The sequence below is a fragment of the Corvus moneduloides genome, chromosome 1 (assembly GCF_009650955.1).
Source record: "Corvus moneduloides isolate bCorMon1 chromosome 1, bCorMon1.pri, whole genome shotgun sequence".
Taxonomy (NCBI): domain Eukaryota; kingdom Metazoa; phylum Chordata; class Aves; order Passeriformes; family Corvidae; genus Corvus; species Corvus moneduloides.
The window spans coordinates 55,039,618-55,052,479 of record NC_045476.1 but is presented as its reverse complement, the minus strand read 5'-3'; the positions used below and the strand labels follow the sequence as shown (position 1 = coordinate 55,052,479).

Sequence of the window (12,862 nt, the reverse complement as noted above, 5' to 3'; positions counted from 1 at the left end):
ATTACAGCATCTCCCCTGATTTCTTTCTGCTCCCAAACCATCTGCCTCTCTGTGGTAATAGTCTTTTGCTGTTCGTTAACATAGTTAATCCTCTAACATAAGCTGTAGTAATTTATGCTGGATGTTTGGGTTTCGCATGGTACTAATGGTATCTAATATGGTACCTAATGAACTGTGGCTTCAGAAACATCTGTTCCATACAATAGTTAATTTTTTTTTTTGGTTGGTTGGGGTTTTTTTTTGTTTGTTTGGTTGGTTTTTTTTAAATCCCAGTGATTAGATACACAGAAATAGTTAGGAAGTCTTTAGGCTGCAAAGATTAGAACTCAAACCTTCAGTACTGAAATAGGCCAAATTTAATACTACTCATGCAACCTTAATTTAGCTCCCACTTGTTTATGAATTGTTTGATAATGATGCATGTTATTACTTGCTGCCTTTTCACTTGCCAAATGAAAAAGGGGCTGAAAGAAGGTTGAATGGGACACCTGTAAGACTGCAATGTCCTCATTTAAGCATATGACTAGAGGCTAGAGAACATCTCTTTTTAACGTGTTCAATATTTATGTGATACAATTGAGCAATATGATTAAAAAAATCTATGCAAGTATTCCTTTACAAGTAAGAAAACTGCAAAAGTTGAAACTAGATTATTAATATTAATGAAGGCTATGCTCCAGAATAACGTGAGTGAGAAATGGGATATGCTAAAAACAACCAGTAATATACTGTTTATACTTTGAAAGGAAAATAAAAATTAAAAAAAAAAAAAAAAAGAAAAAGGAGAAAAGTATTACTTAATTATAATGTTGCAGAGTTAATAATGCAGTAGAAATCCTAGCTCTTTCTAATTTGAGGGCTTAATTTCTTAGTCTTAATGTTGCAGTAATGTGGTTTCCAGATTTAATTTCCTTATATTTGTTTGTTTTTAACAACTCAGAGGGAAAATAAGAGAAACACATTGTGAAAATGCTGTAATGAGATCACAGTGCTACTAACATGCCTAATGTTTTCTATAAAGTGGCTGATTGCATTTAGAGTCACCTCAGCAGCACTAAATCATTTCAACAGTTTACTCTCACCACCAGTGTCATTAACGTTCTCCCAAGTTTAGGAAATGTGTTTGAAAAAACAGAAAAAATCCCCTCATGTTCCTGTATGAAAATGTCACCTTATAACATCCATAGCTTTAAAAATAAAACCCAGATTTTCTTCAGGCATGAGCCCTTTATCCTTCCCCTGTGGGACTCTTAAGGATCTCTTTAAATTCACGTGATTCTGCAGTTAAAGTCTGGGCTGACTCAGCAAAGTGTTTAACTATGTGCTTAAATTCTATTGCAATCAATAGAATTTGAGCATGTGCTTAAATATTATGTTGAAAAGAAATGGATTTACACGTGTTTTAAACCTAAGCACGTACCAAAGTAGGCCTATAATATGTCAAAGCAAGTCGGAAGAATTCAGGTTGTAAAAGCCCTACCTTTGGGGTGACTGACTTCATAAGTAAAATATTTTGATATAGTTTTTATATATCATCTAAAATGTAAAGCATAATGCTTTAGTTCTTATGGTCTGTGAATTAGTGAACATAGGACAGTTTATGTGTCTGTCAGTTTAAAATACCTATGCCAGAATTAAGAACACTTGCAGCTAAATATCTAAATGTACATTTTCTACTCTTGAATATACTTTGCTTTTAGTTAGTTACTGAAGTATTTGAAGTCATTTAGAGCTGTGAAGGCTATCTTTAAAAATGCAGCTGCATATATAAGAAGTTATAAACACATATGGGTACCTAATACCCGGATCCCACACTCCACAATTTTCCATGTTCTGACTTGTTTTTAACTTATTCCTCCAGTGTTTCCCTGTAATATGAAACTTGATTATTTTGAGGCGCTGAATCACCAAACAGCGTCATGTTCTGTTTGGCTGAAGGGCATAAGCAATTCCACTTTTTTTATTTACTCCTGTCTATAAAAAGCTTTTTCTGCATTAGAGGAGATTTCTGTTTCTACTGGTGATACCCCTTGCACTGTGTTAAACTGCCCTGAACCATGGAAGGGCCACATATTTCCCACAAAACATTTGGGTATTTTTACTTTCCAGAGAAAATGTTTATGATACCAAATTGTCAGCAATCAATGGTGCTGATGGTATGTGTTATGCTCATCTGAAATCTTGCACTGTAACACCCTACCTGTTACTGTGCTGCCACTGCCCCTGTGCCTGCTCATGCCCCTCTGCGGAGCTCGGTGGATGCCATCTGCAGAGCTTCACTGCTTCCTCAGCAGCAGTGCTCCTGTGGAAAACAGGGGTAAGGGGAGAGAGATGCCAAGGAGAGCAGGGTGGCAAGAAGTGATAGGTGCTAACTTGAGGATTCTGCAGGGAAAACCCCTGCTGCTGCCAGCTCCTGTGGTCTCTGTCTGTCCAGGGGGCAGGTCCTAACTCTCAGCAGGACAAGATGATTTGGCACATAGTGGAAGCAAAGATTTGGGATGATGGGAAGACTTGAGCCACAGACTTCTAGGTGCCATCAAGTAGCCAAACATCACAGGAGTGTGACAGTACTTCGTTATTGGGAATCTTTTCTTCGGTAACACAACTGTGAGAAGTATATTAAAAAATATAGTGCCCTTGGCTATGATCTATCATATAAGTTAAAGAGCATACAGAGGATTCTTCACCAAAAGGCAGAAGAGAGCCTCAAATACTGGGCAAATTCTTGTGCCTTCAGGAGCAAAATATTGTGTTGATAGTTGAGAATTGGGTGGATTTCTAGAAAGCTCCAATACAACTTCTGTGTTGTCTTCTTGATTACCATGAGGAATCACATCCCAATGGCCACTGTTGCTCCCGTAGAGCAGGGACATGGAAGTGGACTCTTAATTTTGGTAGGAGAGTAGTCAAGCTGCTGTATAAAAGAGGTAGCAACAGGCTTTGGTCACCTGTATAAAAAGTGCTATAGGGCAGGGTAGGACTCTGAGAAGTACTGTCTATAACACTGAAATGAAAGTTATCAGTTTGTAGGTATATTAATCATCAAATGAGATGCAACTTTTGAAATACCAGTATGAAAAATGAACTTTGCATGTGTGAAACTTGCCAAACCACAGAGGAGCATGGTGCTGTTGTCTGATATAGTCAAACGCTGCTCTTCTGAAACCACATCATCTTGGAGAACTGAAAAAGATGCTGTGCAAATTGCCTAATGTTTCTAAAAATAAGTGTGAACTACTCAGCCCCTCTCCAAATTTTAGCAAGTCAACCAAACGGTGCATAGTCGGTAAGCGTGTCTAACATGCTGGGCCGGGCCACAACTGGTGACTTACTACAAGAATTATATGAAGCATGCTAAATACGGAAAGGCTGCTTATAGCTGCACGCACAAAACCCGGTCCCGCACTGCCATCGGCCCTCCCTTCTGCTCCCCCCGGCCCGATTAGCTGCAGAAATCGCCTCTCCGGCGGCGGCTGCAGGTCCTGCAGGGAGCTGGCGGCCGCCTGGCTCCCCTGCCAAAGCCAACTGTGGCGTAGCCAGAGAAACGGGCAGCAAAAATAGAACAGCAGGATGGCTGCGCGTGGGCGAGGCAGAAACCACATCGCCAGCAAAACCTCCCAGCGTTATTTTGGGACCGATACAGACAGAGGCCGTGGCGTTTTGCTCTCTTTTCACAAAACACTCCCCGGGGGAGGGTGAGGAGGAAGAGGGGCGCAAGTCCCGGGCGAGGACCGTCCCTGTCCCACTCCTGCCTTGCCTGCCTTCTCCCTGGCGTGTCGTATCGCCACTGAAACGGGCTGGGCAGGGGGAAGGGGTTAATTGAGCTCGAGGCCGGGCGGCGCACAGAGCAAGGGCGGCGGTTTGAAAGACAGAGACTGGACAGCTGTGTTTGCTGTGGTATTTTTAAACGCATTAATGCAGGCTCCAATCACCCGGCCATGCTTGACCTATTTTTGGCTCAGGCCGGCCATTGTTCTATTTCTGCCGCCGCTGGGCCACGAGGGTGTCAATTCAAATGCAAATGAGTTATCGCTGCTGCTCCCGCCAACTTCGCCCAGCCGCCTGGCCGAGGGACAGCCTGCCGGGAGAGGAGAGGGGCGCGGGCACAGCAGCGCGGGGCTAGCCCGGGTCAACTCAGATTAAACCCTCCGCGGCTCCTGGTCCCTGGAAAGGTGGCTTACTCGGTTTGATGGTTTGTTAGAGGCAGTTTCCCCCCCCGCCCTCTCAGGAAGCCCAAAGCGCAGAGATATTTCTTCATTTCTTCTTCCACCTGCCGTTGGCTGCCCGAACGCAACTGCTCAAACTCGGCAGCGCTCAGCCCCCCGCACGCTCACGGCTCCCTTCCTGCGGGCGGGGGCTGCCGACTGTGGATTTGGGGTTTTTCCCTCTCCTCATAGATACTTGTGCCAATGCTTAAACACTGCTAATTGCCGAAGCATATTATCTTACAACCCTCGCTGGAGGAGGTAGGACCGCAGAGGGTCGTGCCCGGCGCCTATGTGCAAGTGCAGTGATGAATCTCTTGTGTAGCTGAAGTGCAGACCAGGTGGAATATGCTGCAGACAATTTACGAGAGTGAATCGTGTTTTTCCTCAGATGGGGTTTCTGGACGTGAACAGCTCTTGGCTCAGCAAAGAATGCACAGTATGATCAGCTCAGGTAAGAGACAGCTCCGTGCCTTAGACTTGAGTGGCTGACCGGGAACCTGCAGCCTAGCATGACAAGAAAACCCCCTTCCTTTCAAGAAGTGACTTTTTTTTTGTGGTCTTTATCTAAGTTGTTGTTATATAATTCTGGTAGTATTTTAGATAGCAGCTGCTGCTTGTGCGAGGAGTTTGTCTCCTTTGGTCTGCTGCTTTTCAGACACGGCAAAATGCTCACAACTGAAGTCGAGTTTGGGTTTCCTTGTTTGTTTTGTTTCGTGATTGCAAAATGGGGCTCATGGTACAGGCTTGTTCACAGGAAGAGGCTTCCTCAGACAGACCTTGTCAGGAGGCTGCATTTAGAGCCCCTCATAAGCAATTCTGGTCATATGTCTATTGTAAACAGGATTTGCTCTTTCTGTGAGTTTCCTTTTCTCTAGTTTGCATATGAAGGGAGTTTAATACCAATCCCTTTCTCTTTTCATTACAGTGTTGCTTCAAAATTTCTTTAAACTACATGGTTTGTTTTGTTACTTTAAAAGTATTTGTGAACCTGGCAATGGTAGTTACATGTAATGACTCACTGAGATGTTAATTGGATGTGTTATTTAATGAAGGTATTTCAACGCTGCTCAGAAAGAACACTGAATGTTTCCTGATGTATTTCAAGCTACCCCTGTGTGTTCTAGTTTCTTTCCTAGCGGTGTTTGAGACCTGAAAATGATGTACTGAGGATAAATTAACTTGGAAGAATTGTTGCCATTCAATTGACATGGGCCAAAAATGTCAAAATTTCAGGTTGTCTATTCTTTCTTATTCTCTCCTAAAGTCTGTTAATTCCAGTTCATTTTTCATTGACGTGAAACTCTAGTCTATTAAGCTAGAATGTTTTCTGGTTTATATATTTCTAAACATAGGTTTCTGACTTTATTTTTCAGAAAGTGTTAGCTTTATAGAGGACCCGGATGTGGAATGCAGGGTGAATTGTTCATATGTACTTAGTCTTAGTTTATGCCCCCTTTGCTGTTTTCTTTTTTTTCTTTTTTCTTTTTTGCTTTTACCTTTTCTTCTTTCCCAAAACTTGATTGGCCTCAATTTTTAAAAAGAATTTTGGGCATAGACCATAGCTCTCTTCTCATATTACCTGTTTTGGTACACCTGTTGAGCCTATGTCTGTTTGTTTGCTTTTTAAAAACTGTTTATTCTCCTGCTTTGTAGAAAAAGAGCTAAAAGTTTTACTTGTGTTCATTTCTCACAATTTTAGATTGTTGATCACCAATTTCAGCTCCTTTGTCAGGGACACAAATCAGGTGAAGGCCCATTTATAATTATGGGGCTCTAGCAAAGGCAGTGGGTAAGAGCAAAAGTTTTCCTGGAAGTGTTACAGTTCTTCTGCAAAGCCGTCTGCAGCGTCAACCTCTTGTTCAAGAATTGTTGCTTTGCTTTATTACATTTCCTTAGTTTTTCTGAACAGCTCAACAGGTGTCCAGTGCTTTTAAATTGGTCAGAGATAAGACTGATTGCATCCTCTCCCTCCGGTCTGGCTTTTTTTTGTTATTTTTTTAGTACTATGTCAAGTTGAAATTAATGGTTCAGAGGTGAAAATTTGGGGGGTTTATCTCACTATGCTACCCTCCAACTGCTAACAAATATAATAGCAATTTTTTCTTTTGAAACTCAAGAAAAGGAGGTGATTTTTTTTGGAAGTTTATAGCTCTGCTTTTCTTCATTGGAAATAAGAATATATGTAACTGATGATTGTTATCTTATAGTACATTAGGTAAGTTCATATAACATACACAATTTCCCCTGTAGTGCCAAGTAGAATAGAGGGAGAGTTTAGACTAAAAACAATCCCCACAAAACCTTATTTTCAAAAATATTATCCAGATAAAGGTGTTTAAGTACATATATATATGTAGGTATGTATGTATGCTCTGTAGAACACAAAATATTCCTCTGTGTTTCAGTTGGCCTTTAAAGTACACAACTAGACTGCAAGTAGTTGACATTATACATAGTCTGCAATTTCAGTTTATGTCACATGAAACCTCAAAGCCTGGTGCTGCTTAGTTACCTTCAGTTCCCTCAAGTTCAGCATCTTGCAGGATCAGTTCTGGTAACTTTTCATTGTTTCCATTTATGCTGTGTGTAGGGAAGGAAGAAATAGCCAGGGTATGACAGTAAGCACTAGCAATTAGAGAAGCTAGAATCAGTCATTTGGATTTTGCTTCTCACAATGCCCTTTCTTTAAAGTTATGTTCCCTTAAATGCATGTGACTTATACTCAGGTTAAAAATTTGCATGTATTTAAGAAAATAACAGATCCCTGAATGTTTATGCTTTGCACCCTTGATGTGCATACTCTAAAGACTTCAAGAATAACTTAAAACTGTCAACAACAGTCAGATTTTCATGTTTGCTGGTATCCAGATACAATGCACATATGTTATGCAACTGATTTTAAACTGGGCTGAAGAGATCCCCAAAGAGGGCAGGTTCACTTTTCAATGGATACATATTTGCAAAACAAAATGTCTAAGAGATTTCTAAGAAGAGCATGCATAGGAAACACTTCTGCCATGAGAAACAGTTCTCCTGGTATTCCCTCAATTACTGCTTTGCCTGTCTGTCTCCATCCTTGCTTGTAAGTCATACTATGAATGAGATGATCTGGATAGGTACCAATCAAAAGTCTAATTATGAATGGAGCAATCTAGATCGGCGCTGACTCAAGAAGCTGTGTAATTTGCAGACACCTACACCTTACTGCAGAGAGCAGTTTCAGCTATCTTGAGAAGATTGAACTAGATTCTCCCATATGGTACTGTTGCTCTAAAATGCAGCAGCAAGTGCTGTGCATCTTTATTTAAGAAAATGATGCTGATATATTCTTATTTGATACCATAGGTATTTTAATTTCACATTTAAAAAATAAATCTGGGGTCTAAAGCCTCTTATTTAGCTGGAATTTCTATTTGTCTATGCTGTCCATTTTATTTTACACAAAAAGACTCAATTTCCCTGTGTGTGCAATGCCACAGTGGATCCTAACATTCAGCTGGCCTCTGATCTTTCCACAATACAGGTAATAAACTGTAAGTCCTTGAAAAAAGGCGTTTGGTGCAGCACAGTCCATGGGAAAAACACTCATTAAAATGTAGTTAATAAACAACCAATGCAGGGATTACATTTCTCAAATAGGTGGTAGTTGCGTGAAGGAGAAGGAAGGACCTACCCAGTCCTGGTATCTGTAGGTGTGGAACTTTAGGAAGTAATGCCGAGTTCATTAATTTTGGTGATTTAATATACGGTGCTGTTTTTTCAAAGGGTAAGGTTGCTAAGTCTTCTCCACTGGCCATATCTTGATGTACAGCCTTGCAGTACCTTGCCTGAATTCCACCTTGGTTTTTATTGGATAAGGCATCCTCTGCTTCCTGCCCAAAGTTGTTGTGTTGAAAAATCAAGAGTTCAAGGAGATCGTGAGCTTAAAGCTTGGCTTGTCAATGAGTTGACAGGTGACCTGAGCAAGTTACACAATCCTGCTTATGTCAGCTAATCCTTCTGTGAAACACAGTAAATGACACCTGTCAGGATCAGGAATCGATAAAACAAAACTATTCTAAAGGGAATACAATGGTTCAGAATGATTAATTTGGTTGGCTGCATCTACCTACAGGCTTGTAAAATACCTTCAGTTTCACAAATGTAGCAAGTGGATGTAGTGAATGTTTATTCTCTCCGCCAGTCAGGAAATATAAGCTGTGTCACTTGAGTATAAATGACAGAATCGCTGTTGCACGCATCATGTACGTGGGTTGACAGGTCCTCGTGACGATCTTCCCTCAGTAAACCCCAGTGTACACAGTTTGTCTTGTATGTTGTATCTATTGTGTGTCTGCATGACCTTGTATACACGTACTTTGCTTTACACATGGATTTATATTGCCTTCAGGGAAAGTTCTTTGGTATTTGCTCTCCCATTTCTTCCTTTTTTTTTTTTTTTTTTTCTGAACAAAACCTTCACCTGCTCACCTTTTCCTGTGGAGAACCTGCAGAGAGCAAGCTCATTTAAAGTTTTGCTTTGATACTCGTGAAAAACTTGACATATTTGCATATCTCAATCAAGTAACATAAACTTCTTACAGATACCAAATGTTGCATTTATGGTGTCTCAGGCAGTAACAATTGAGGGAAAGCAGAAAGAATGAGAATAACTATGCTGAGCTTTGTGGTTCTCTTCAGAGTAATGAAAAAATTGAGTGTGGAAATTCAGCACAGGGAAGTTCTGGATAACAACTGGAGTGGCTCTTTCAATGCCTGTTGTAAAGGTGAAGTACAAAATAATCTGGTGCTTCATAGTAGTAGCTGAAGAATTTGAATTAATTTTTAGGGAAGTGTAAGGCCTTAGCCATATACAGTTAATACAGTGAGAAGACCTGCAACACAGACCTGCAGGTCTTATGTAGTTTAAATCTCACTGATTTTGAGTAGAGGCTCTGCCCTGCAATGTATGCTGGACAAAACTTTGGTTATTAATTCAGTTGAACAAAAAACATGGTAAAATCAAATGAAGCTGCTTTTTCTGTTTTATGTTATTGAGAAGACATTGAATACAGATCAGTGTTGCCAATTTCATGTGTCTAATGCTCTAAGAACTAATGCCTTTTCCTTATTTTGATTTTTTTATTCAAGTCCCAGCTTCTGATGCTATGTGCTTACCTGATGGTCTTGCTTTGTATTAGTATGTGTATTTATAGGTTGTGAGAAAAGCCTGAAATTCAAAGTACAAGGCTGACAAGAATAGCAAGTTAGAAAAGCTGGAAAGTAAATAAAAAAACTATGCAAAACATTGCTTCAGAACATTTTTCAGTGCTTTTCAGAGGCCATTAAACACTGCATTTAGCAGTGAGGTTTGCTAGTACTGGCGCTAGGACACTAGCTCCTCTCTCTTCAGTGTGTTGAACTAAATCTCTTTATTGGAAAACAGCTTTTTACTTCAGCTGTTTATTGCTTTAGCTGTTCAGCTTTATAACACCTATTGGTTTGCACTGCACTCAAACACACAGTTTCAGCCAGAGTCTTCCCTTCTGTAAAACTATGTGCAGGATGCATTTAGTTCATTATGGTTTGCCGTCAATATGTGGAATGCTTGTAACTCTTCTACTGCCAGAGCTTTAATCAGACCCATGTTTCTGTGCTGACTGCCCAGCCCCTCTCCTCTGCACTGTCTTTGCAGAGAAACCAAAAGCTGGGAGAAAGCAGAATAGATTGATAGCCTGCAAAATATGCACATTCATTTCAGGTTTTGGTGCAGATGATGGGGGAGATTTCAGGCGTTGTTGCATTTTAACCTTTCCCAACTACTGCTGTGGGTAGGGTTTTAAATGTTGGTTACAATACAAAATATCATAGAGAAAAAAATTGGCAGATATTATTGTCAAACACATGAAAATCTAAAATGCCCTGTTCTGTGGATCTCTTTAACAGGCTGACTCCTCTGGGTCAGTTATTCTTAGCCTAGTTATTTTCATCTTATGGCATTACAGGTCTAAGATTAGCCTGTTAGGCTTTATCATGCCATCTGAGTTACCTCCTAATATAACTGTACACCGGAATGATTATTTATAGACAGAGCATTCTGTCATTTTTGCTTTATTTCTGGTAGTTTAAATAAAGAAGAGCAACATTCAAGAAAAACCACAGATTCCTTCCTGCTGCCAAAACAACATGATAACTGCCTGCTGAGGGGCAGGGATATTGTTTAAAATGTGTGCTTGCAGCAGATGCAAACATCTTACCTCTCCTAAAACAAGATACCTTCGGGTACCACTGCTTCTGTCACTTCTGGAGGAGGGAGAGGGGTGCCAGATTGATGCACCAAATGACAGAGCTGAGACAGGGTTGTGGTTGCTGATGAGAGCAAGGATAACCAGGTGCTATTTTTAGGGGTCGGCTCTGTCAAGCTCCATGTTCAGTGTGAACATGTCACATATGCAAAAAGCTCCTCCAAAATGGACCCATCTAGTTTCATTACATAAAAGTGATGTCTGCTGTACGGGTAGCCTTCTACATGATTTTCACAAGACATAACAGGAAGCTTCAGCAAATTGACAGATTTTTAGTAAACTGTTCTTTATGACTGCTACACGAACATTTCTGCTCAGCAGAAAAACTTGAAACCTAAAGAAGAGTTGTTGTTCAAGAACACAGGGAGGCTCATTCGCTCCTAAGGAAGTTCACTGGGATCTTTGTGTTTGTATGTGTATAACTAGGAGCAAGCTTTTAGCTTTTAGTGGTGGTTTAGTAAAGAGTAGCAAAAATAGGAAAGCAGCAGATCTTCAGCTGGGTGTCAGTGCAGCCTCTGCCTGCAGTTGTTGCTCAGGAACCAGGCAACTGACGAAATAGAGAAATATTAATGGATTATAATTATCTAATGAATTCCATCTTTTTTAGTTTTCTGCTCTAAATAAATGGTATGTTTCTGTCTTTGTGCAGATTTTGTGTGTAATCAGGGGTCACCTGATTTGTTCTACTTTAAAATGTTACTGGTATAAAAAGGCTTGCAAAATCAGTGAAAGCCTCTGCATGGTTAAATGATACCATGCTGGTTTAACTCCCATTATATAATAAGCAGCTCATGTTTTTTTTGTCAGTCTGGCAGTTCTATGCATGACTGTAAAGGTACTTTGGCATTTAGTATAATCTGAGCATAGCCAACACATCTGTTTTATTTGTTTTATGTCTCATGGTTGTAAACTCCTTCCAGCTTGTGGAGTATACAAACATGATGAGCTCCAAGTATTTTGCAGATGAATGTGCTAGAAATGCAGGATGCTTTATTCTAATGATAACATGTTCTTTCTAGTAATAAGACTGAATATCATCAAAGGGAGACAAGAGAAGTAACAGAATGAATTCTTTGAAAATGCCAAATCTATAAATCATGTTTTTACAATCAAAGACTATTGTTCTCTTTCATGATCCCTGTGGTTGAAGGTATGCATGCCACAGGGAGGAACCACAGTTATTCGATTTCATTGAAGTCTGGAATGGAATAATGAGCAGGCTTAATGTTAATTTAATAATTTCCCCCCAATTGTTCTGTTCTTAATCCAAGTTTCCTTCTTCTTTCTTGGTGCCCAAGGCCACCACCTTGTTGGTGTTGTGCAGTAACAATATGAGAGAGAGAAGGGAAAACAGACTGTTAGTGCTTAATCTTACAGAGAGACTCTTTTTGAAGTTTTGTACTCATTTAGTAAAATGTTAGTGTTGGCCTTTTTATTTACCTGTTCATAACTCCATTTCTTGCAGAGACAGTAAGTTCTTACTTCTCTACATCTAGTTGCTTGATCTGTAGATAAACATCCCTATTGAAAATGTGTATTTTTCCTAAGCCTTGTGAAGTAGTTTTTTTATAGACACAAAAATGTAAAACTCCTGGACTATTCAATTTTTTATATTCTAATTTGGATTGACCTGGAAGTTTTGAAGTGCATAAAAGAATATACGTATTGCAATATCACAAAGAAACATAACGTAAGATACCTAGAATTCTTGAGATTTCATGCTAGCATAAATAGCGATGGAATCAGTATGAGGCACAGAATGGTGTTAGAAAGAGCAAAATGAAAATCATCAGTATTCGTATTTATACTGTCTTTATATTAATATATCTTCTATTTCAGGTAGGCACATAATGTTAAAGGACTATATAGAAATTCCTAGGATGCTTCAAAAGGCTTGTCCTAAGAATCCTTGCACAGCAGCTGCTGAAATCCAGTGGGACCTAAATTCAGGAGAGCATTTTACCTCGGTCTAGTAGCTCTCCAGCCTGTGTCATGCATATGCTCAAAACTGTTCCAGGCTCCAAAGAGTGATCTGCTTGTTCCCATGCACACATCCAGAAAGTTTGCATTCTTTTATTTGTTGTCACTGTTTTTCCTACAGGATCTATTTCAGAAGAGGAAGAAAGTTTTACTCTATTGTTTTAAGAATTGTGAGTAGTTATCACAGAAATAATTCCTTAGGATACAGTAAGTTTTACTTAGGTTTTCTCAAGGAGTATGAAAGAAGGACTGGCAGAAGAGAAAAAGGTTTGAAGAAATTATGAGAGAATATTATAAATGGAGTAGTAGGGCAGAAATGAGCTATACAAGCACTTCCTGTGTTAAAATGGTGTTGTGAGGGAGGGTGGGAAAGGCTCTGAGGATGTAAGA

General features: G+C 39.8%; 1 protein-coding gene across 16 annotated transcripts in view; it reads left to right on the top strand.

Annotated features, from left to right (window-relative positions):
• Window positions 1-12,862, top strand: part of HDAC9 (histone deacetylase 9) — a 462,820-nt gene that overhangs the window by 178,966 nt on the left and 270,992 nt on the right. For 11 of the 16 annotated variants that reach the window (XM_032110240.1, XM_032110286.1, XM_032110229.1 and 8 more), the window contains exon 1: window positions 4,179-4,659. The exons of 1 other annotated variant lie outside the window; for it this stretch is intronic. In XM_032110240.1, the coding sequence (XP_031966131.1) occupies window positions 4,554-4,659 (106 nt within the window). In that variant the 5' untranslated portion in view covers window positions 4,179-4,553. 4 more of the 16 variants (XM_032110312.1, XM_032110295.1, XM_032110303.1 and 1 more) reach the window with 4 other exon arrangements.